The sequence below is a fragment of the Mercenaria mercenaria genome, chromosome 9, assembly GCF_021730395.1.
Source record: "Mercenaria mercenaria strain notata chromosome 9, MADL_Memer_1, whole genome shotgun sequence".
Lineage (NCBI taxonomy): Eukaryota > Metazoa > Mollusca > Bivalvia > Venerida > Veneridae > Mercenaria > Mercenaria mercenaria.
Window position 1 is genome coordinate 81,877,826 of NC_069369.1, and position 26,540 is coordinate 81,904,365.

The 26,540-nt window shown below is 35.2% G+C and overlaps 1 protein-coding gene across 1 annotated transcript; it reads left to right on the plus strand.

Annotated features, from left to right (window-relative positions):
- The first annotated feature begins 37 nt into the window (after positions 1–37).
- LOC123547597 (sideroflexin-1-like) lies at positions 38–26,450 on the plus strand. The gene is made up of 11 exons (XM_053551882.1): positions 38–191; positions 4,179–4,345; positions 6,286–6,456; positions 10,786–10,884; positions 11,380–11,455; positions 13,376–13,461; positions 14,431–14,602; positions 14,743–14,773; positions 21,767–21,791; positions 21,948–21,995; positions 24,023–26,450. Exons 2-11 carry the CDS (start codon positions 4,185–4,187, stop codon positions 24,117–24,119), a joined length of 966 nt encoding a protein of 321 aa, XP_053407857.1. The 5' UTR covers positions 38–191; positions 4,179–4,184; the 3' UTR covers positions 24,120–26,450.
- Positions 26,451–26,540: the final 90 nt, after the last annotated feature.

The following is a 26,540-nucleotide window of genomic DNA, read 5'->3' on the forward strand; positions in this document are numbered from 1 at the left end:
GTACGAAAATATCGTGGTATTTGTCAAGTAAGCACATTATCAATTGACCAATTAAATGATTTCTAGGAAACACACCTCCACATTATAGAGGTCAAGGTCTGAGAGCGGCCAGGCAGATAAGAAGCAAATTTAGTTTAATATTTAATTCAAAAGAAGATCGTCTTTACTGTTTGAGTACACTTACATTTCAGGTATTTATCTGTCGTTTGAAATATGAATGTGGACGTGTCATTTGTTCTGACTGATGTTTGTCCACTTTGCAATGTGTCACTTTCAGTTCATCATTGTACAATTTACATATATTTGAATGGACATCAATATTCATCATGATTTATGTCCATGACCTTGGCTATCATGTCAGAGGTGCATTGCTTAAGAGGGCTAAGATGCTTTCTATGGAGGTGAAGGCCCCGGGTTTGATTCCTGGCCACTCCCATTGCTGTGTCACTGTGTGTGTCCTTGGGGCAAGTCACTTTATCATGATTGCCTCAGTCGACCCAGCTGCATGTATATGGGTACCTGCAAATTGCTGGGGGTAAGGTATCATTGGTTTTAACTGTTCTTAAAATAGGGCCGCTCAAAAGCTCCACAGAGCTCATGTTTGTCGTTTCACAAAGCAACAGTAATTAAATTTAACTTTACCTTTACCTTTTATAAGTACAGCAGTGTCAAGGATTTGGGGTTAGGAGGAGGTAGCATATTTTTTAGGAGGTTGGGGCTGGGTGGAGGCAGAAACATGCTTTTCAGATCTTTTTGGCAAGTAATTATTTATATCTTGTATGCTGCACTCTACCTATTACTGTGATATACTTATTCACTCTTACCATGAAAATTGCTTGATAAATTTTATCTGATTATCTATACTCAATTTGCTTACTGATTTATCTACGTGTATTAGGGAACAGAAAAACAAACCAGCAAATATGAACAATAACAAATTTTATTTTATAAAAGTAACAATGCAAATATCTTAAAAATGTAACTAACTGCAAAGTCCAATCTAATATATGCAAGAAAAGTCAAATTCCTGTCCTGGTCAAATTGAAATCCAAATAGTAATAATTCCAAATTATTCACAAATTCAAACTGAATGAATTATGTCCAAAGAATGTAAATCCTCTCTTCTTCAAAGATTTTTTTATAATCCACAATGTTGACTTAATGTATAAAATCCTTCAAATATGTTAAATGTCCAAACTGGTAATATTTTGTTATTGAGAATTCTAACACGACCAGCAAATAACCTAAATACATGTAGAGGTCAGAGACCACCAATTCAACTTACTGGGAATGAGGTAAGTGTATACCTGGGAATAAGGTAACGTCTGTGCATTCTGATTGGTCAGTCATGTAAACAAACCCAGGAAGTGATTATTTTTTCAAAATTGATATTTTTTCACTGCATTTACAGTATTTTATTATACATTTTGACAAAATTTGCTACATTTCATGTGTATTTAAAAAAAAGTTTTATCAAACGAATTTCTCCCGCCATGTCAATGATGTAAACAGGGGGTCATCTCATTCACATGAAAATTACTTAAATAAAGTATCACTATTCATATGTTTTTCGTCCGATATTTTGGTAGAACTAAGATAGTTCTTGAAAAACTTGTAATTAGATAATACATGTTTCGATGTATGGAAGGCCGTACACACCATAATGTTACAATGTAAGTCTATGGGAAAACAACTGGTGGTCTCTAACCTGGAGCAAAATCTATCTCGGGTTATTCTGCAATAAACCACTCGTGTGCAATGACGTCATCTGATCCAGGTGCATAGCACGGCCGTAAAAGTAGTCACAATTTTTTCTAAGTATGTCGTGTTAGAATGGAAATAACAAGTTCCCAAGTGTGATTTATTGGAGAATAACCCGAGTTTTTTCATTCTTATGTGAAACAATATATCACTCAGGCCTACGGCGATATATTCTTACGCATAAGAACTCAAAATGGTTATTCTACGTTAAACCATGTTTGGGAACTTATTATTTCTTAAATAAAGGAAAGTTTTTCAATAACATCTTACTGTAGGTTCTGCCCTGTCCTCTGACGGCTTCCTACTTAAAGTATCATGGAAGGTTCCAGAACTTGGATGCATCACCAAGTACAAAAAAAGAAGATTCTGAAAAAAAAAAAAACCAAGAACAATCCAGACTTTAAAGGCGCAACCTCCAGATTTGGCAAAAATGATCTTTCTTTCAAATTGAAGTTTGGTCATATTATGAACATTAGAATATGAGTTTTTGTTTCTAAAATATTTTAAAAATTCCAAATCAAGAAAAAAAGATAACAGCATTGGGAATCGAACCCCGCACCACTGTGACAATAGTGACATTTTCCCATCGTTGTAACTAATAGCGCTATAGTGGAATTAGTGAATTATGACTTCAAAATATAGATATTTATAATCAAGACAGTTTACTTGGAGTAAAGCATTACAAACGCTTTTCGATTTTCATCTTAAAAAGTAGTAAAAACAGCAAATTCTCATGTGTTTCTGTAAATATAGTTTGTCAGTAATTAAGTTTTAAAGCCTTCTTAAGAAATGTAGCATTTATTTCCAGATATCTAAAAAAAAATTTTTAAAATTTGTTGTCGAACGATCTGGAGGCCAGTCCCTTTAATAATAATTGTAACACCCTGTTTATCAGTATTGTGGTAGAGCATTCTCGAACACCATAGAATAGAAAATAACACATAAAGTCTCAGAACTAGGTCAGTAAACAATGACTTATCAATAAAACTATTAAAAGAAAAAGCTTAAGGGGAAATGACATGTACATAACATTACGTTTTTTTAGAGAGAAAAAAACTGTTTCATTAATATGGAGTGTCTTTCTATGTGAGAAAGAAATCAATGAATGCAAGGTTAAAAGAAGTCAACAGTGCTTAAGGTGGAAACAAAACAAATGCCAGCAGTTTGTTAAATAGACCAAGAATGTGGTTACATGGACTGTACATCGATTGTAAAGGAATTCCATAGTCATATTGTTCTTGGAAAAATGGAATTTGAGAAATATTGTGTGTGTGAATATGGGATTAGATACTTTAGGTTCCTGGTAGGGTTGAGGTGATGGTTGGCCTACATTGACTACCAGCAGGTTACATTTGATTTTGTAGTATACAGTCAGAGAAGTTTGGAGACTGCATTGTTCTAGATCTTGCAAGTTTAGGGTATTACCATGTGGGAAACACTGCGTGCATAGTCATAGTTATTACAGACATAGTTGTCATTTGAATTTTACTACCTGTGTAAAACTTTCCCAACGTGTTTTCACACATTTTGCAAGTACATCAAACCAACCGCAATTACAAGTTGCCACAACACACAAGTCGATAATTAGGAGATGTTTGAGAAGATGATGAGATCGAAAAGGTGTTGAGAAGTTTGTGATAGTTTGGACTCAACTTTAAATATCTGTGTTTTTGATAGCATCTCATACTCAATTTGAGTCTGACATCTGTCACTTGATTAACCTCTGAGTTATTTTGATAGATATACCTCTATTGTCTCAGCTGTAAATTCCATTGAAACTGTCAGTTTAGTAGTATCTCACCTCGTGATTTTAATAAGTCATTTTCACAACTTTGTTAACATCACGGGTACCGCAACAATAGCCGACCGATGCCGGAAAAATCGCATTTCCTTACATGTTTTTGAGATTCCCTTTTTTTCTGCGACCAATACACGGGTATAAGCATCTTTCCGGAAATCTGTAAATATTTTTTCACTGCATCTTATACACGAGTGCGTCCTATACTCGTATGATGACGGTAGTTATTGACTTTTGCCAGGCATACCAAACAGTTGAACAATATTCTAGTTGGGACTAGACATAGGTGTTATTAACCTTTATTTTAATTCTTAATACATGTTTGTCTTGACATTTCTCATTTTCTCTTGAAGGAGCAAGATAGGAGTACACTTGAACATATGTATTTTGACATAATGTTGTCTTGTAACTTGTTTTATTTTTATGAAAAGCAATTTGACCCATTTGATAGCTTATGATTTTGAGTGGCATTCAGTTAACAATGCTGTTGAAGAAAGAGTGCCAGGAAGAAAGAGGGCGGGGGTGGGTGTGGGGAGTGGAAGTTACTATCCAACTGACCATGTCTGCTGAATTGATATGATTTATATCAATGGTATCTTAATCTTTTGTGCTTTTTTAGGACAAAATGCCTTCTGCGAGACCTCACATTAACTTGGATGAACCAAGATATGACCAGAGTACTTTCATGGGAAGAGCAAAGCATTTCTTCATCACAACAAATCCTTTGAATGTTCTTGCTACAGGCAAACAACTTGATGAAGCTAAGGATATTGTTGAAAGATACAAGTATGTATAGTTTTTTGTCAGTTTTAAGGTACACCATATCAGTTCGGGTCATGAGGAAACTTTTCAGTCTGCCAAGGAAGACACCAGAACCCATTCTGTGCATAATTTTAGCCATAGGTGAACAGCTGAATAATGTCAGCATTAGATGTCAGGTCTTTTTATGCCCCCGAAGGTGGGCATATTAAAATCGCACTGTCCGTCCGTGCGTGTGTCCGAGCGAGCTCACATTTGCATACTTAGGTGGCTATAGGAACAATAGGTAACTGTACTTTTTCTTTGATGTCATTCATTCCGTAAGGCTTTTATGTGGCTATTTTTCTCTTACGTGGCTAAAAGAACAATAGAGAGAACAAAAGAGTAGCCACATAAGTATCCATATGTAGGAACTTCAGTGAGTGTCCGTCCGGTAAATTCTTGTCCGGGCTGTAACTCTTCCATCCATAAAGGGATTTTGAAATAACTTGGCATAAATGTTCACCATAATGAGACAACGTTTCATGCGCAAAACCCAGACCCCTAGCTCCAAGGTCAAGTTCACAGAGGTCAAAGGTTAACATGGTCTGTTTTGTGTCCGGTCCATAACTCTGCCATCCATGAAGGGATTTTGAAACAACTTGGCATAAATGTTTACCATAATGAGACGACGTGTCATGCGCAAGACCCAGACCCCTAGTTCCAAGGTCAAGGTCACACAAGTCAAAGGTTAACAGGGTATGTTTCGTGTCCGGTCCATAACTCTGCCATTCATTAAAGGGTTTTGAAATTACTTGGCATAAATGTTCCTCATAATGAGACGACGTGTCATGCGCAAGACCCAGACCCCTAGCTCCAAGGTCAAGGTCACACTTAGAGGTCAAAGGTTAACATGGTCTGTTTCTTGTCCGGTCCATAACTCTGCCATTGATGAAGGGATTTTGAAATTACTTGGCATAAATGTTCCCTATAATGAGATGAGGTGTCATGTGCAAGACCCGGACGCCTAGCTCCAAGGCCAAGGTCACACTTAGAAGTCAAAGGTATTTCTTGTCTGGTCCATAACTCTGCCATTTATCAAGGGATTTGAAAATAATTTGACACAAATGTTAACCATATTGAGAAGATGTCTCACACTTATGAAGAGGCCTCTTAGGTCAAGGTCACAAAATGATATGTGATTTTTTGCGCATTCAACTGTGGCATTCTTGGGCTTATTTTGGGGGCATTTGTCACCAATAGTGACAGCTCTTGTTTCCCCTGTAAAGCTATCTCAGGTAAAAGGAAACATTCTCAAAGCAAATAGGTATAGTTTTTTCCCTGAATCACAGGCCTATAACCTTTACCCTGCTAAATTTCTAAAATGGACTGGTCTATCATTGAATTTTGGCAGTACCATTTATGATTCAAAGGGGTGTTCACTGAAAATTTACTGACTGAATAGCAAACAGTGCAGACTAAGATCAGCCTGCACAGGTGTATGCACTAGCCGCAAAGGCAGAATCATTTGCTGCCAGCAAGTTCATGGTTAACAACTACCAAAGTGCCATTCCACAAATATCGAAAACTGGTAAGTTTCAATTTTCCCAGTTTAATGACATTTTCCTAATTCAATTAGAAATGGTGGCTTTCCCAAACTTTTTCCATAAACAGTGAAGTACAGTCAAACCTGTCTATAAAACCAGTCTTGAAATCTTGGTATTTTCTTACAGAGTTATAATGCAAAGAAAATGTTTTAATTAGGAATGCTTGGGAATTGGGAATGAAATTGGGTGTCTTTAGAACCAGGAAGTCATTGGTCACAGATGGCCGTTAGCATTAGTTTTACAAGCTAAGATAGGAAAATATATGTACAGTTAAAATATCAAAACTCAACCTATTTTATATCAAAAAATGGGTTACTTTTGGATAAAAACATGTACTATTTGTTACTTTTATGTGAAAGTTATAACTTCTTTTTTCAACAGGAAAGGGGAAGATTTACCTGATCTGACAGATGAACAGATATGGGATGCCAAACATTTGTATGACTCCGCATTTCATCCTGACACTAAGGAGAAGATGTTTATACTTGGGCGAATGTCCGCACAGGTTCCGTGTAATATGACCATCACAGGATGTATGATGACGTTTTACAAGTAAGCTGTTACGGCTTAGATATTTCTATAAGTGCATTATTTCTAGTCAGTCCATATGAATTTATTTATTTTTGGGCATTTTATTTACGGCAGTTGTCAGTACAGTTGACATAATGCAGTGCATAGATTGTAAAATCAGCTAATTTTGTCACCCAGAATGGGACATACGAAGGCCATTCAGTATGACTTTTTTCCATATCAAAGTATGGAGCAGTATTTTATCCTAAAATTACTTTATATTATTTTTAAGTATGTATATAAATTATGTCTTGTTTGGTTATATCTATATGGTTCATATTAGAACTTTGTTAATGTAAGAAGGCATTTTTATGCCCCCACTTTTGTGGGGGGGCATATAGATTTGCCCTTGTCCGTCCGTCTGTCCTTCCGTCTTTCCGTCCGCCCTCCGTCCGTCCTCCGTCCGTCCGTCCTTCCGAGAATATTGTGTCGCGCATAGCTCCAAAAGTATTTGACGTAGAGTCACAAAACTTTACAGGAATGTTGGTCAGCATGTGTAGTTGCGCACCTGGGGTTTTGCGTCCGGATTCATTCAGTTGTGTAGTAGTTATGGCCCCTGACTTAGTAAAAAATTGGTCATTTTAATGTTGTGTCGAGCGTAGCTCCAAAAGTATTTGACCTAGAGTCACCAAAGTTTACAGGAATGTTGGTCAGCATGTGCAGTTGTGCACCTGGGGTTTCGCGTCCGGATTCACTCAGTCGTGTAGGAGTTATGGCCCCTGACTTAGTTAAAAATTGATCATTTTAATGTTGTGTCGCGCATAGCTCCAAAAGTATTTGACCTAGAGTCACCAAAGTTTACAGGAAATGTTGGTCAGCATGTGCAGTTGTGCACCTGGGGTTTCGTGACCAGATTCATTCAGCATTGTAGGAGTTATGGCCCCTGACCTAGGAACAAATTGTGTCCTTTCTCATGTAGTGGGGGCATCTGTGTCCCATGGACACATTTCTAGTTTTTATGCCCCCACTTTTTGGGGGGGCATATAGATTTGCCCTTGTCCGTCCGTCCGTCCTTCTGTCTTTCCGTCCGTCCTTCCGAGAATGTTGTGTCGCGCATAGCTCCAAAAGTATTTGACGTAGAGTCACAAAACTTTACAGGAATGTTGGTCAGCATGTGTAGTTGTGCACCTGGGGTTTCGCATCCGGATTCATTCAGTCATGTAGGAGTTACGGCCCCTGACTTTGTAAAAATCGGTCATTTTAATCTTGTGTTGCGCCTAGCTCCAAAAGTATTTGACCTAGAGTCACAAAACTTTACAGGAATGTTGGTCAGCATGTGTAGTTGTGCACCTGGGGTTTTGCATCAGGATTCATTCAGTTGTGTAGTAGTTATGGCCCCTGACTTAGTAAAAAATTGGTGATTTTAATGTTGTGTTGAGCGTAGCTCCAAAAGTATTTGACCTAGAGTCACCAAAGTTTACAGGAATGTTGGTCAGCATGTACAGTTGTGCACCTGGGGTTTCGCGTCCAGATTCACTCAGTCGTGTAGGAGTTATGGCCCCTGGCTTAGTTAAAAATTGATCATTTAATGTTGTGTCTCGCATAGCTCCAAAAGTATTTGATCTAGAGTCACCAAAGTTTACAGGAAATGTTGGCCAGCATGTGCAGTTGTGCACCTGGGGTTTCGTGACCGGATTCATTCAGCATTGTAGGAGTTATGGCCCCTGACCTAGGAAAAAATTGTGTCCTTTCTCATGTAGTGGGGGCATCTGTGTCCCATGGACACATTTCTAGTTTTTGTTTTGTATTGAATTTGAAATTGTATTTTTTCAATTTATTCTGTAAAGCACTTTTGAACGTTTGCATGTGCATTAAAAGAGTGCTGTATAAATGTGTCATAATGATAATAATAATAATAGTGATGATAATGATAAAATCATAGGTAAGCCTGTTTAATATAGTTGGTAGTTAAAGAAATCACATATTAAATATTGAGGTTATATATGGTGCATATCAGATTTTATCATCATTGAAATGAAGACATGTAAAGTCTTTCATGTTTTATATTCTTGTTTAACTTGTATTACATAACATTCAGGCAAAACACATGTTTGCAATCCGATATTTTATTGCATATGCAGTGCATGAATATTAACTTAATTTCTGTTTTATTTCAGATTACACATGTACTACAGTCGTTACAAATCTGTTTATATTAACATCTACCTTACATTTCATTAGACTTCACAAAAACATCATTTATCATGTATGATTTATCATTAAATCATGTTTTAAAGTTTGATTATTTCAATTGAATATTTGTAGGTAATTAAGTTTATATTGCCAGATATGCATGTATTATGAGAACATTTAATTTCTTTATTATGAAATTCTCTGTGGGTTTGATCAAAACTGCTATTTCTTGGGAATGTAAAGTCATGGATTCCAACTAATGGACATAAAATAAATTGTAGTTTTACTTGTTCGTTGAGATTAAGTTTCATGGATTGACTCCACCATGAAATTTAGGGAAATTAGTCCTGAAAATTTATAGTAATAAATTTACAGTATTCTGCATATAACTAGGTGAAGGAATTGAAATTTCTCAATGAAATTCTTATAATCTATTTTTATATTTTAAGCTTGACTTTTCGAAGAAAAAGTGGAGGAATTGCAATTGCCCTTACGTCGGTGTTGGTTGAAGTTGAAACTTAAAATTGTTATTTACTATCAAAGTTTTCACCAGGAGAAACAGTCCCCATAACTCTGATTGAATTTCAACAGAGTTATGCCTCTTTTTAACTTAGAATTTTTTGGTTAAAGTTTTATAAAGATTTTAATGGCAAAGCTCTTATTCAGAGTCAAGCACTGAGAAAAGTTGTGCGTGCTGTCGTACGGACAGGTCTTGTTTTACATACATGTACTTATTTACTCTTACAAATTACAGATGTTATTATTTTGTATAGCTTTATCAATCAATGAATTGTTAATGGAATTTTTAAACCAGCTAAACATTAGCCTTTACCTCAATAAATTTCTTAAATGGACTGGTCCATCATTATACCCCCACAAAATGAAGTTTGAGGGGATATATAGAAGTGAGCTTGTCGGTCTGTCTCTCCATTGGTTTTCAGTGGTTCTGGACAATAACTCATAAAAGGCTTGACCGCTCTGAATAATTTTTGGTACACAGGTATAACATCAGAATATACAGGTAAATTCGACTTTGAGGCCAGTAGGTCAAAGGTCAAGGTCACAGTGACCCGGAACAGTTAAACGATTTCCAGATGATAACTTGAGAACGCTTGGGTCTAGGATCATAAATTTTTGTACACAGGTGTAACATGAGGTTAAGTTTGACTTTGAGGTTAGTAGGTCAAAGGTCAAGGTAACAATGTCACGAAACAGTTAAACGGTTTCCAGATGATAACTTTAGAACAGTTAGGCTAAGGATCTTGAAAATTGATAGGGATGTTGGTCAAGACCAGCAGATGACCCCTAATGATTTTGAGGTCTGTATGTGAAAGGTCAGTGTCGCAGTGACCTGGAACATTTAAACAGTTTTCGGACTATAACTTCAGAATGCTTGGGCCTAGGATCATGAAACTTAATAGGGAGGTTGCTTATGACCAACAGATGACCCCTATTGATTTCTAGTTCAAAAGGTCAAAGGTCAGAGTGACCCTGAATATTTAAACATTTTCTGGACAATAACTTGAGAACGCTTGGGCTGAGGATCACGATACTTCATAGGGAGGTTGATCAAGACCAGTAGATGACCACTGTTGATTTTGAGGTCAGTAAGTGAAAGGTCAAACATGTTTGGCTTTGACGTTGGCTTAGTTCTGTGACAAGGTCATATTGTGGGGGTATAATTTGTCACTCTTGTGACAACTCTAGTTTAATTTGGGCAGTACCACTTACTACTCAAAGAGGTGATGACTGATAATTTGCTGACTGAATAGCAGACAGTGCAGACCATGATCTTTGTAGGCTAATTGGTCGCAAAGCCAAAATCTCTTGCCGCCAGCAGGCTAAAGGTTAAGGCAATGTCACAAATGGTGTCACATGCCCAATTTGAAATAGGTTATACTTCTAGCTTGATTGTAACGAAAGCTTAAAGCTTATTTTAATCACTCCAGTCATCTTCCTTGAAAACATGTTACTGATGTCATGAGAAGGTCCCGTCTTGACCCCGTTTGTGCTGACATCATTGACTCGGGGATTGAGCAGCCGACACATTAACTTCTGATTTAAAATTTTCACCTTATTATGGAAAAATGTTAATATGAAAATTCCATTACAACTTCAAAGGGTTTAAAATGAGAATGTAATATTATATTTTATATTCTGTACTGTATTTAATTTCAGGACTCCTAGGGAAGTGATATTTTGGCAATGGTTTAACCAGACATTCAACGCTTTAGTAAATTTCACAAACAGAAGCGGAGAACATCCTGTATCACCTGTGTAAGTTTTTCTTGACCAGCGTTTGCAAGGACTGGAATAGAATAGAATCATAACTACTGATACATATTTGAATCATAACAAAATTCTTGGTGTCCTATCTTTAAGCTATAATGTAATTCATATGAATATGCTACAACCTTTGTGCAATTTTTGGCAATCCCAGATTCATTGTGGAATTTTAAATGGCATAAATGACCATCTTAACAAAACCAAAGAGCTATAAAAATAATTTTATACTTCTTTGACAAAACTCAGAACATACACTACTATGACCTTACATGACATTGCAGGGGCATTTGTGTCCTTTACACACATTTCTAGTCATAATTTTGAAATCATTTTTATAGAAACTGTAAGAAATATTGAAACGCATCTTTTGAGAGAGACTGAGTTGCAAATGGTGTTGCAGAGTAAAGAGATAAGATTATCAATACAATGTACTTAGACAAGCACTTACTTGAGTTTTGTTAAACTAACACATTTGTTTTCTTGCAGACATTTAGGTATATCGTATACTCTTGCAACAGGGGGTGCAGTTGGTACAGCCCTCACTATCAATCAACTAGTCAAGGTAAATGCTAGATATTCCTTATATATTAGATTGAATTGATTTTGCTTGCTGTTGTCCATCAATAACTTACTGTGTGTTAATTGGCAACTATTCTTGTTTTGTTAGCTTACCTGAGCCAAAGGCTCATGGTGTGCTTTTGTGACTGGTCAATGTCCGTCGTCCGTCGTGTGTCCGTCAACATTTTCTAAAGAAATCTTCATGAAAACCACTGGGTAGAATTTCACTTAACTTCACAGGAATGATCCTTTGGTGGCCCCCTTTCAAAATTGTTCAAAGAATAGAATTCCATGTAGAACTCTGGTTGCCATGGCAACCGAAAGGAAACACTTTAAAAATCTTCTTGACCAAAACCATGGCTTTGATATCTAGTGGTTCTCTACCAAGATTGTTCAAATTATCCCTCTAGGGTCAAATATGGCCCCACCCCAGGGTTCACGGAGTTTATATAAACTTATATAGGGAAAACTTTGAAAATCTTCTTGTACAAAATCACACGGCCTAGGGCTTTGATATTTGGTATGTAGCATCATGTAGTGGTCCTTTACTAAGATTGTTCAGATTATCCCCCTAGGGTCAAATGTGGCCCTGCCCCGGGGGTCCCAAGTTTTACATAGACTTATATAGGGAAAAAAGTTTAAAAATCTTGTCTGAAACCACAAGACTTAAACCTTTGATATTTTGTTTGTAGCATTGTCTTATGGTCCTCAACCAAAATTGTTAAAATTTTACCCCTGGGGTGAACAGAGGCCCTGCCATGGGGGTTCCATGTTTTATATAGACATATATAGGAAAAAACTTTAAAAATCTTCTTGTCTGAAACCACACGACCTAGGCTTTTGATATTTGGTATGATGCATTGCCTAGTAGTCCTGTACCAAAATTATTCAAATTATGCTCCTGGGGTTAAAAGAGGCAGTTTTACACACCGATCGTAAAACATTGTTCATGACTTTCTTTTTAGCATCAGTTTGACATTTGAAACATGTAGCTCATATTACTCTGGTGAGAGATCCAGGGTCATCATGACCCTCTTGTTTTTGTTTTTGTTGGGGTTAACATCCCACAGACACAATATAGGTCACATTGTGACTTTCCAGCTTTTATGATGGAGGAAGAAACTAGGTGCCCCTCGGAGCATTATGTCATCATGGCCGGGCACTTTGATAGAACCACCAACCATAAGCCAGCTGGAAGGCTTTCACACATGAAGAATTCAATGCCCAAGTGAGGCTTGAACCAACATTGGTGAGGGGCAAGTGATTTGTAGTCAGTGACCTTAACCACTTGTTCACAGAGGCCCCCAACAACTTTCTTTCCTGAGTAGATTTGTTACTTTCATTGCCACAGTAAAACATGATCAATGATGATGATGGTGATGATATTGTTGATGATGGTGAAATCATGATAATGAAGATGATGGTGTAATTGATGGTAATGTTTGTGAAGATATGATATAATTGATGATCATGGCATTGATGATGATGATAGTGGAGGTGTGAGTAGTGTTAGTGTTGGTGGTGATGATGATGATGATTGTAACATGCGTTTTGAATTTATCCACAAGAGAAACATGTACAAGTCATGTAGTTGTTTTAAAACAGTAAATTTTTCTAAGCATGTTTAATTGAATGAATAAGGTATATTACATCAGAAAAAACATTGGTAATAAATTGTGGTGTATGTTATTTTGCGTTTATGTAAAACATGCAGTTATGCAGCATGTACATTATTATTAACTGAAGTGAAATAAGACAACATGTACATATATTGACAAAGAAAATGTAAAATATAACAAGTTATATATTGTCATGGTAACAGTAACATCACTTGAGGAAAATGAAACTTTGTTTTGCTTGTTATTTATCTTTGACTTAGAGCTGTAAAAAATGACATACAAGTATTATGTTTTTTGCTTTCCAGAAATTTCCACCACTTATAGGACGTTTTGTACCATTCACAGCTGTAGCGGCCGCTAACTGTATAAATATACCTTGTATGAGGAGTAGGTAAGAATAAATATTGGACACAGTCATGAATATTTTTTTATATATATATAATTTAGAGTTAAGTTTTTGCACAAAGAGGCCTCCATGGCCTAGTGGTTGCCAACTTTGAATAACTTGCCCCACACCGATGTGGGTTCGAGCCTCACTCAGGGCGTTGAATTCCTCATATGAGGAAGTCATTCAGCTGGAAGGTAGTGGTTCTACCCAGGTGTGGTTCTACCCAGGTGCCCGCTTTTGATGAAATTATACACGGAGAGGCACCTGGGGTCTTCCTCCACCATCAAAGCTGGAAAGTCGCCATATGACCTACAGTTGTGGCGGTGTGACATTAAACCCAATTAAACAAAAAGTTTTTGCACAAAGTGTAATTGTGGTCAGGTCAAAAGTTCAACAGTTGTCCTTATTTAAAATGCATCTTAAAATGTTACATATTTAGAAAGGACAGACAAAGTAGTTACAGTACCTGTTTTAAATTTTACCAAATTAAGTCATAAAATCCCTCAATTTTGTCTTAGAAATTCGTCTGTAATAGTCCATCTGCTGTATATTTTTATAACCTCAGGTACAAAGTAAATGGGGGCTACATTTGAGTCATGCATGTCCTTTGATAGATCTATTCATTCCATAATTTGTTCCTGAGGTTATAAAAAATATACCCTTATACAGTTCTATTTTAGCCTGTTTTAAATTTGCAAGTTACACTATTTGCAAAACTAAGCACAAAAAAAGAGAAAAAAACATTTTGCATATTACCTGACAGCAATTTTAAAATAATAAATTATCTGGTTATAGATTCTACTACAATCTCTTTGCTGATCATCACTTCTTATATTCATATGTTTTAAATATTCAAATGCTTATTTTTTTTTCATTGTGTAGGAATTTATAGTAATGGCTGTTTGCCTGTATTAGTTCTGAATTGATTATCTATAAATTGAAAGTTTGAATTACAAATGTTTCTATTTTTAGAGAGATAATGCATGGAATTCCAGTGTTTGATATAAACGGTAATCGTGTCGGGGAGTCTAAGAATGCTGCAAGGTCAGCGATAGCTCAGGTTGTATTTTCCAGAATAATGATGGCTACTCCAGGAATGAGTAAGTTGTTGATATTTGAGCCGTGCCATGAGAAAACCAACATAGTGGCTTTGTGACCTGCATGGATCCAGACCAGCCTGCGCATCCGCGCAGTCTGGTCAGAATCCATGCTGTTCGCTAACAATTTCTCCAATTCTAATAGGCTTTAAAAGCGAACAGCATGGATCCTGACCAGACTGCACAGATGCGTAGGCTGGTCTGGATCCATGCTGGTCGCAAAGCCACTATGTTGGTTTTCCAGTGGCACAGCTCATTTAGCTTTGTCACCACTGAATTTTGAAATGCAGTCATTGCAGGTGTCTTTGCTATATTAAAGGGCTAACTTCTAGATGTACAGCAAAATATCAAAATTTTGAAAATAACATCACTTGTTAAGTATAAGATTCCATAAATTACTGTTATTTAAGTTCTGTCTTTGATGTTATTTGAATCACAGGTCAATTCCTTCTATTTTAATACATCCAAATTTTATTGCAATTTACAGGACAATAAGGGGTTTTCTTCACACTGTATAATTAACTCTAGTTTGCTTGAGTTAAAGGGTATTTTTATTTTTTAGCTCCACTATTCGGATAACAGGGGGGGCTATTCTACTCGCCTCTGTGAAGGCGTGAGCTTTCTTGGTTGAAGTTTCTTGGCAGCCTTTGTTTTTCTGTCATATCTTTGTTACTATTGCTTATATCTTGCTGTAACTTCACATAAACATTGTCCAGCATACTTACAAAGTATGTGCAGGGGCTGGGCCCATTAGACATAAGGTCCAGGTTACCAAGGTGTTATACTTAGATTATTTTTAAGGTTAAAGGTCCAATACTAAGGAAAGTGAACATTTTAATTTCTTTTAAAAAGCACAGAAACTATTTCATTTTATTGGAAAATGAAAGTTGGTATGTAGAAATTCGAAGTAAATCGCAGTATATGTACAATTATTTTTCTATGAAGTATGAAGAAAGTTAAAAAGACCTGGGGGGTCATTCTGTCGATTCATTGAAATTTCAACATAATACACATACATTTCTTTGAGTTCCAAAGACCTTCTGTAAATTTTGACCTGCCAATCTTCATTATTTAGTGTCTTGCAGAAGTCTATGCACTGGCTATGAAAAAAATTGCCAACTCACTTTTCCTTAGTAATGGACCTTTAAAGTTTTTCGGCAACCCTTGTTTTTCTGTCATATCTTTGTTACTGTTGCTTATATCTTACTGTAACTTCACATAAACATTGTCCAGCATACAAACAAAATATGTGCAGGGGCTGAGCCCATTATACTGAAGGTCAAGGTCACAAAGTCATTATACTTGGAATTATTTTCATGTTAAATATTTTTGAAAGCTTCGTTTATAGACATATCTTTTGTACTTTAAAAGATAATGACTTGAAATTAAAAATGTTTTTTTTTTATAATCATCATCTACATGTGTGGATACAGTCACCATAACTCTTATTGTGTTTTTGACAGAATTATGTCTCTTTCATATTTAAAGTTTTTTGGCAGTCTTCGCTTTCTGGATATAACTTTAGTACAATATAAGATAAAGACTTGAAACTTAAAATGTATCTTTATCATCATCATCATCATCTGCATGTGTGGTAACAATCCCCGTAACTCTGATTTGTACTTTTGACCAAATTATGCCCCTACCATACTTAAATTTTTTTGACAAACTTCGTTTTCTGGACTTAACTTCGGTACTGTATAAGATAATGACTTGAAACTCAAAATATATTTTTACTGTCATCATCTGCATGTGTGGTAACAATCCAAATAACTCTAATTTATGTTCTTGACAGAATTATGCCCCTTGGTGTATCTTTCTTTTAAAGTAGAGGGCTCTTATTGAGACATATATTCATTTTACTGTCAAATCACCAAACACTGGAGTGCGCTGTCTTATGGACAGCTCTTGTTCTAAGTCCTAAAGGTAAAGGTAAATTTTATTTACCGTCGCTTTGTGAAACAATGACTGTAAGTTCTGTTGAGCTTTTGAGTGACCCTAATATAATAATAGTTAAAACCATTTATACCTTAACCCCAGAAATTTGCTGGTACCCATTTACAGCTGGGTCAACTGAGGCAATCATCATTAAGTGCTTGCCCAAGGACACAACCACAATGGGAGTAACCTGGAATCGAACCCAGGGGTCTTCACCTCTGTTGGAAAGCGTCTTAGCCCTCTGAACCAAAGCATCCGTACCATTGATTCCACTCTAACATTTTAATTACATGGCAAGAAAGAAGCATTATTTTCCAATTATTCACTTGCTTTTCTATCATTTTTAAAGGGACTTTCATGTCAGAGTCAAATCACTTGCCCATCACCTCTGGGTTTGAAACCTTGGATGGGATGTAGAAATTTTCTATTGTGAGGAATGTATACTCGTTTATTTGCGTTTTCCAGCAATAATGCTAGGAGGTGAATCTGGGGTCTTGCTCCGCCATCTAAAGCTGGAAAGTTGTCATATGATCTGCAGTTGTGTCTGTTTGACACCCAAGAAAACAAAACGTGTTGTTTTGAATATTTGAACATTTCATGGTTTTATTTTCACTAATTTTGAGTTGCTAGTTGGCGATTTATTTTCAGAAAAATATGGAAACAGGGCCTAGTGTTAGTACATAGTGGAAAATATCAAGTTACATGGTAATTTTTTGATTTGTTTTGTTCTTTTTTAGTGTAGGGGATTTAACACTGTTTTTCAACAGTACTGAAGATATGTGCAGCATTCTGTAAACATAACTTATGCTCCTGGATTTATTGAATTCTAAATGCAGTTTTAAATGACAAGTAGCCAAAGGAGTAATTTCTTTTAAAGAAGAAACTTACTTATGAAAAATGCAAGATCTGTAAGTTATGAAAATGAGCATTTGAAAAATTTTTTCCCTGTACTTAACTATTTTAATACTTGTAATCTTTCTGTTTTCATGATTTCCACAATAATCATGCAAATGCTTTGACAAAAAGCCGTTTGTAAATTAATCCATTTCCATTATTGAATTAATGTAATCATGTCTCCCACCACACAGTGAGTAGTGGCAATATTTTACCCCTATCTGGCCTGTCTGTTGTTGTTGCACCAAGTTTTTGTCCCACTCTAATTGATACTTTCTCATCTGTAACTTCACCAAACTTGAACAAAATGTGTTTGACATAAGTCCTTGGCAAAGTTTGATAACTCAACGGCTCACATCATTCAGAATTATTGGCCCTAGATTAACCATATAAGCTCGTTTTAGCATACTTTTCGTAAAAGATAATGACTATTAAATTTTTTACTCATCAGCTGTCGTGCGTAACATTGGGTTAAGTTTTTTGTACCAGTCCACATTTGACAATTCTTTTAGAGATAAAGCTTTGAAACTTTCAACACTTTTGACATCATATGCAGTATAGGCAAAGCACATAACTCCATCAAGGATTTTGCTAATTATGGCCCCTTTGACTTAGAATCTGATAAGTTTTTCGTACCATATATTTTGACAAGTCTTTTGAAAAATTTGAAACTTTTCACACTTGGTTTAAATCTAACTCAGTTATTAGGCAGAGCACATAACTCATCAAGATTTGGCACTGAATTATCCCTTTTTGACTTAAGAAATCTGGTGTAATATTTCTAGCAGTCCACATATCTCTGTAACCCAAAAGTCTTTGGAGTTAAAGTTTCTTTCTAACAGTTGGTTACCATTCACCATGTACCAGTTATAGGCAAAGCACATAACTCCATCAAGGATTTTGGCTGAATTATGGCCCTTTTTGACTTAGAAAATCTGGTTTAATCGTACATATTTTTACCAAAGCTGTTTGAGATAAAGCTTTGATAATTCTGCCCAATGTTTACACCCACAATGTCCAGTAATGGCAGAGCACATATCCCTCAGGAGATTTGGCTTGAATATGGCACCTCTTTGACTTAGAAACAGGTTAAGTTTTTCGTACAGTTCATATTTGACAAAGTCTTATTTATAATATACTTTGAACTTTAGACACTGTAGTTACAATCCTTGCCCTCCAGTTATGGCAAACCTAACTCAATCGAGGATTTTGGCTGAATTATGGCCCTTTTTGACTTAGAATCTTGTTAATTTTTCGTACCTTCATATTTTTGTAAAGTGTTTGAGATAGCTTTGAAACTTTTTCACTTTTTAGTATAAGTCTCTATCTGTAGGAAAGAGAACTGATCTATTCATCTATTTTGGCTGAATATGGCCTCATTTTGGACTTTGAATTGGTTTGTTTTTACAAGTCTATGTTATATCAAATATTTCTAGGCATTTGAAATTTGAACACTTGTTTATCATTATGATCATCTAGTAGGCAAAGTACATAATCTTATTTTTTGACTGAATTATGGCCCTTTTGGGATTTAAATTTGGCTCATATATTGCAATATGTGCAAGACTTATCAAACAAAGTAATACAGGAATCATTGATTTAATTTTTTATTTATTTCTTAGGACTGATAATCGTGGAAATATTTTGAACCCATTCTTCAATCAATCTTAGAAAGTGAGCGCGTCTGAAAATTATCCTTCTTGTTACTTTTAAATGTTAATTTTGTTAGTAAACATATATAAAGACTGACTGTATATTTAGATGATTAGGCGTTTTGTGGTAAGTCATTTCACTTTTTCTCAAAAGCATGTCTAATTTAAAGATGTGACATTGAAATACTGATTGCCATAAGAAGATGTGTTATCAATATTCTGTGTTAAATAGTTGTTGTTAATGTATTTGCTCTGCATTTTCATCATAACGCATATGTTACTGTGTAACATTTTTGATATCTATGTGTGGCAGAGTGTGGGAGTTTTGATTAGCTTGGGCCAGGGTCTGTGAGTAGGGTAGGATGCTTTGGTTTAAGAGTTGGTAATGTGAGAATGTCAGGTTTGAAATGAGTAACAACATGAACCTTAGGCTTGAGATTGTAGGAAACCTATTATAAAGTGAATGCAGTTAATATTTGAATATTAAGTAAAATATGATCTATCCATAGATTTCATTCTTTACCTCGTAACCATGAATATTTGCTGTTTAGTTCGAGGGTATTTCTTTCATAGTTTCAGCAGTCCAGACAAAAAGTATATGAATGTAGTAAACCCAAAACTTGATGTTTAAAACAGTCTGGGCTTCGTGTAGTGGTTAAGGTCACGGACTTCGAATACGTGCCTATAGCAGTTGGGTAAGCCTCTCAGGACATTGAATGTTTCATGAAGAAGCCAACCAGCTGACTTAGAAGGTTCAGTGTTTACCAGGACCTTCCACCACCGTGATGTAGAATATGCTCATAGGGCACCTGGATCTTCTCACCATCAAGACTGAATGTCCATATGACCTAAATTGTGATGATCAACATTAAAATCCACATAGAAAACAAATATTAAATAAAAGTCTTGTAATTTCTCATTTTCTAGTCAACACATAATATTAGAGTTTTTCAGCGATAGGATATATGAATGCATCTTGAAATCTCACAGTTTCTCATATATAAGAATTTTAGTATGCAATAGAATATGTGCCATCTATTTTGTTAAAAATATCTGAAATGGATGAAACTTCTGTATAAGCACTAAGAAAAAAATGGTAATTACCAGTACACATTGTTTAGATATTTATGATCTACAGTCTAGAGGTTACAAAATAAAACTATAAACTGTTTGTTGCAGATATTTTTTGCTTTAAAAGTTAAATTTTTCATTCAGGCAGACCTTGGCTAATGCACCTATAACAAGTTTACTTGTAGTTTTTGTGATATTTTTATCCTTTTGATTTTCATCCGTGCAGAGATATCTATCGGGATGATTTTTATCCGGCTGTAATTTTATTGTTTCATTTGATGTCAGAATCATTCTTGTAATAGTTTAAGTTGAATATGTCAAGATTTTAGCCTAGACTCTATGCTTAAAAGTAATAGAACAAGTTACAGAATTTTTATTAGTTAAATGTAAGAATACAAGTTTTGACAATGTAGTTTAGAAGTTAGTTAAGGAGGGTATTTACTCGACCCAGGCGCTGGCGTCTTACATGTTCACACTTGTTAAAGTTTTTTTATTTTTATCCTATTTTTCTCATTTTATTCCGATATTTTATCTCATGTAATTATTGTCATGACTTGATCAATTTGTAAATATTTGATTCTATCTTACGCCACTCTATTTAAGGGCAACAATCGCACAAATTTTCATGATTTTCCCCATTTCACTTAGTTTTTCTAAGCTAAGTTTAGATGCACTTTCACTCTATCTCTTACTACTGAATGGATTTGGATCAAATAAATACTATGTTATATACAATCATCAACCCATCAAATGAATCAACGGTGCATAAACTCTGAAGCTAACCAGTTTTATACATGATTATGCCCTTTTTACTTAGTAATTCTTCAGTTTACAAGTTGTGAATTGGTAATATTAAAGTTAATCTCTCAGTTATAACCAGGATTGATTCAACTATCTTTTATGGCCCTATTACTAAAATTGCAATAACAAGGTGCTATATACCTGGCATCATGTTTCATGAATTAATTCTTTTTTTTTTATACTTGAGAATGTTATAAGTTTAGATAAGTACTTACTGCTCATGGTGATTTTATTATTTGCTGGATTTATTCAAATGTAAAATAGTTTGGATTCAAATCAATTATCACCTACATTGGCCAGCAATGCAACTAATTGGCACAATTTTTCATGAATTGTTCCCCCTTTTTAGCTAAGGTTCAGTTAAAGTTTGATGCATTTTCACTTATCTCGTTATTCGATGTAAGTAATTGCTGTTAGGAGTATTTGTGGATGTGGCCTATTTATTTAGCTCGCTATTCAAAGAATAGTAGAGCTGTTGTAGCCATTGCATAGGCAATTAGTTGGCAGCTCGAATTGGATAAGTTTTTAGTTCAGTACTCGCAGTAACCACTTGTGGCGCAGGTAAAACTTCATCACACGTTACTCCTTTGATAAACTGACTTAACACTGCACAGATCCATAACTATTTTGCATTTTTTTTTTTGCCCCTTTTTCAACTTAACAATTTTTGGTTAAGTTTTTGTATGTAAGCTGGTATCTCATTATCCACTAATAGGAATGCATTGAAACTTCACACACTTGTTCACGGTGATAATCTGATATGCATGGTACAGGTTCCATAACTGTGACCAGCATTTTACCAAACAATGCTTTTGTCGACTGTGATATTATTCAGTTGACAATTGTTAGAAATAGTGCATATGTTGCTGTTATCATTCTTGTTTGTGTATTATTGATACTTGTTTAATAAATTCAGTTATAAAAAACAACAGCAACTTAGTTAAAACTATGTACTTTAATCAAGTATATGTATTACATCTGTTTTACTGATCATTTTTGATTAGCACACAAACTTTTATTAGTTTCATGTTTTCAGTTTGGTGTTTGCTACACCTCTGTGTTGTGCACTGTTTCCTCAGAAAAGGTATGTAATTACAGTCAAACTTCGTTTGCTTGAACTTGGATAATTTGAACACAGCTCTTTGCCAGAACTTGTCATCTTGGCCTGGCAAAATCCCTGTATGGTGTATATATGAAATAAAAAGAAAATTTGTTTGTTTTACATGTAAGATAGAAATATATTTCACTAGTGAACCCCATAATTTACATTTTCACTCGTGGAAATATTGCATATGGTGTTCACTTGGTGAAATAAAATTTTGATCTAACACTGAAACAAACAAATATCCTACATATACCAGATTAATAATTGTGACTGAAATTAACTTAATCACTGGAGTTTACGAGCCAATGCGCTACAAAAGTAGAAAATACAGGGAAAACATTTGCATGAATTGCTGAAAAAGCTGGGTTGCTTGAGTCACCAACGCTCTAGTGAGCTGTATTTCACTGTAGCATTATCTAAAAATATACGTTCACAAAAAAACTGAGGTTTTTACTTTTAAATACTATAAACCCACTTTAATTATTCTTGGAACAACAAAATTTGCCATTTAATTTATATCAAAGGCACTGACTTCCAGGTTTTGGCTAAAAATGACCTTTCTTTCAATTGAAGTTTGGTCATATTATGAATATTAGAATATGAGTTTTTGTTTCTAAACTGTCTTAAAAATGCCAATCAAGAAAAAAAAGATGCCCATGTCAGGAATTGAACTCTGGCCGCGGCGGCAATAAAATGTCTTTCTGCTGTTGTTACCAATACCGCTTTTGAGGATTATGTATTTAACCGAGGTTAAATATAGATATTTATAATTAAGGCAGTTTACCTCGAGTAAAGCATTACAAATGCTTTCCGATTTTCATTGTAAAAGTTAGTTAAAACAACATATTCTCATGTGTTTCCATAACATATAGTCTGTCAGTAATTAAGGTTCAAAGAATTTCCTAAGAAATATAGCATAAATTTCCTGATACCTGATCTTTTTCCCTTTTTAGCTCGACTTCGAATAGTCTAGCTATTCTACTCAACCTGGCGTTGGCGTCGGCATCACACCTTGGTTAAAGTTTTGCATGCAAAGTACATATGGCTATAATTTAAAGGCATATAGCTTTGAAACTTATTTTTTCTTTTTCTAGGTCAATAACTAATCTCACTGGGTCAAGTCCCATAACTCTGACATGTATTTTGAGCAAATTATGCCCCCTTTTGGACTAAGAAAGTCCTGGTTAAAGTTTTACATGCAAGTTACTGGTTAAAGTTTTACATGTAAGTTACTGTCTCCAAAACTAATGCAGATATTGAATTGAAACTTCACATGTGTCTTCGGGGTTATTAAACTAGTTGATAGCATCAAGTCCCATAACTCTTACCTGCATTTTGGCCAAATTATGCCCCCTTTTGGACTTAGAAAATCCTGGTTAAAGTTGTGCGTGCAAGTACATACAGCTATTACTAAAAAGCATATAGATTTGAAGCTTATTTTTTCTTTTTCTAGATCAATTACCAACCTCACTGGGTCAAGTTCCATAACTCTTGACATGTATTTTGGGCAAATTATGCCCCCTTTTGGACTTAAAAAGTCCTGGTTAAAGTTTTACGTGCAAGTCACTATCTCCAAAACTAATGCAGATATTGAATTGAAACTTCACATGTGTCTTTGGGGTTATAAAACTAGTTGATAGCATCATGTCCCATAACTCTGACCTGCATTTTGGCCAAATTATGCCCCCTTTTGGACTTAGAAAATTCTGGTTAAAGTTTTGCGTTAAAGTTACTATCTGCAGAACAAATGCAGATATTTAATTGAAACTTCACATGTGCCTTCGGGGTTATAAAACTAGTTGATTGCATCAAGTCCCATAACTCTGACATGAATTTTGGTCAAATTATATAACCTTTTGAACTTAAAACTTCTGGTTAAAGTTTGCATGCATAAAAATCTGATTCGTACTGACAGAAGGACAGACAGTTCAGTTGCAGTATGCTAATAAAAAAATATTTTATTTTTCAGACAGGCATGTAGATACATCTTTTTTTCTTCTTTTCAGTTCAATGGCAGTAAAACATTTAGAGCACGATCTCCAAGAGAAAATTCACAAGCTACCTCACTCTATTGACAGGGTATACTTCAACAAAGGGCTATAATGTGTGACTTGTATAACATACAGGGTCTTCCAGCGTATAAACCGAGTGACAGTATGGCTGTAGAAGTTTATAAATTTTGAATTGTTATTGATAGAGAGAAAGAAACAGGTTGATGTTTTTCCCTAGTCACAAGTACTAACTGATAAAAATGTGTGATATTATGCTGTCCGGAACAGCATTTTTGTGTGAAAACTGTTTTTATGCCCCCGGCATCTACTGATGCGGGAGGCATATAGTGATTGACCTGTCCATATTCGTTCGTTCGTTCGTTCGTTCGTCCGTCCGTCCGTCCATACGAGGTTAACCAAATGGGACCGTTTCGTCTAGCATCAATACCCCTTACTACAATTACTTGATACTAATGAAGATGTAACCTGTGACCATTCCTCATCTTCAGACATCACCTGACCTTAGTTTGACCTTGACCTCATTTTGGACTTAGGTTGCTTTATATGGGCCATCTCTTGGTTAACCAAATGGGACCGTTTCGTCTAGCATCAATACCCCTTACTACAATGACTTGATACTAATGCAGATGTAACCTGTGACCATTCATCATCTTCAGACATCACCTGACCTCAGTTTGACCTTGACCTCGTTTTGGACTTAGGTTGCTTTGTATCGACAAGGATGCCACCGGGGGCATCAAGCGTTTATTGAATGCAGCTCCTTATTTTAATGATTTTTTCCTCCTATCACATGCTGTTGTTAGTTACGCGATCCACAATGTCCTAATTGAATTTTTTGTACTTGCTTTTGAACATAATGCATAGTAACATGCATAGTAACAGTCACACATTTTTTAATATGAATTCATTTTCAGTTTTGTTTTTAGTTACACCATCTGTAAAAATTGTTTTTGATATTTTTGACATGAATGATTATTATAATCAAATGAGAGACTGTATATATATATACACACAAGAAAGCTATAATACTTTTTTGAGTTTTGAAGTTTTCATATCATTAAATTTACTTTTTGATATTTTTGACCTATATGAATAAGAATAAGAGTGTAAGATTCTTTCACTGGTGGTAGATGCAGATGGGAGAATCAGGCTCTGCAGAGTTACCGCGTAAACAGCTACCTGAGAGCCGGATATTTCCACCTGCACTTACCACCAGTGGTTGAAACTTTTTCTTGCATGCCATATTCAACAAATAATAGTTAAATAAATTTAAACAAATGACTTTCCTACAGCACTTTCTTCTTACAATAGTGTATTAAGAATGCGCAGGAACTGTACGTCTGTAAACAGGAAGTATGTCATGACATCATACTACCCTGGGGTGAAAGATGGAGTTTTCTTACACCGGTGAAGTCACCAGAAATCCCAATCTGGTTTGCAAGGAACTATGTTTCTCAGTTTCTTTATATACAAGAAATCAGTTATAGTATTTTGCATTTTGAAGTTCTCATATCAAATTTAGAAGTTGTAAAGCCACATGTCTGTCTTAAAAAAAGCATATTTTCATGAAGTCTCTTCAGATCTTGTAAAGTCATTTTATTTCATGGGCATTAACTTTTGTGGTTTTGTCAAAGGCAACAATTTCTTGGGGATGTGGATTTTGACTTTTGAACATAAATTGAATGGGATTTAATTGCTTCACTGATTAAATGTCATAGATTAGCACAAGTCGAAATCTACAAAAGACAGTCTACAACGAAAAAGAATAATTTTATTGTATTTAAAGTACATTTGCAGAAAAAGAAAACTATTGTATGTTTTATAGTAATACCTAATAAGCTGCTACAGATTTTCAAATATTTAAATTTTTGACTCGCTTACTGGTTTATTAAACCAGGGTACACTGTACCTATTGAGTGAATCCATTTATTGATTGTTAAGATCGCAAATATGATGTTGCTATTGGTTACTTACAGTTTAACTTGTTAAACTATACTGAACATCAAAAGAAACTATCCAGATGTATAACTAGGGTATTTTTTAATAGAAAACTTAAATTTATAAATTTGGCTTGTTTTCGTCATACAACATTACACTGGAAGAACTTCACATGTCAAATTTTGAAAATCAGTCAACCATGAAGTCATTAGTCCCACAATAGCTGTTTTGCATGAAATTCACGTGCGCGTGTAATTAACAGTTTTCTTTGTAAAATTTTATTGTCATTGGAATAATTGATGATTGACTCACTCGAAAAACAGCATAAAGCTAAAAACAATATTGCTGGTTGCATGGCACGATTGAATCAAATTCAGCGCAAGCGCGCAATTGGGATGTTACAATACAACAGACGCGCAGAAGATATAGCCGGAATTTCATGCAAAACCGCTAATGTGGGACTACTGACTTCACGGTTGATCAATTTTTTAAAAATTTAACATGTGAAGTTCTTCAAGTTTAATATGATATGAAGAAAAAAAGTCCAAATTTAATTTTTTATTAAAAAGTACCC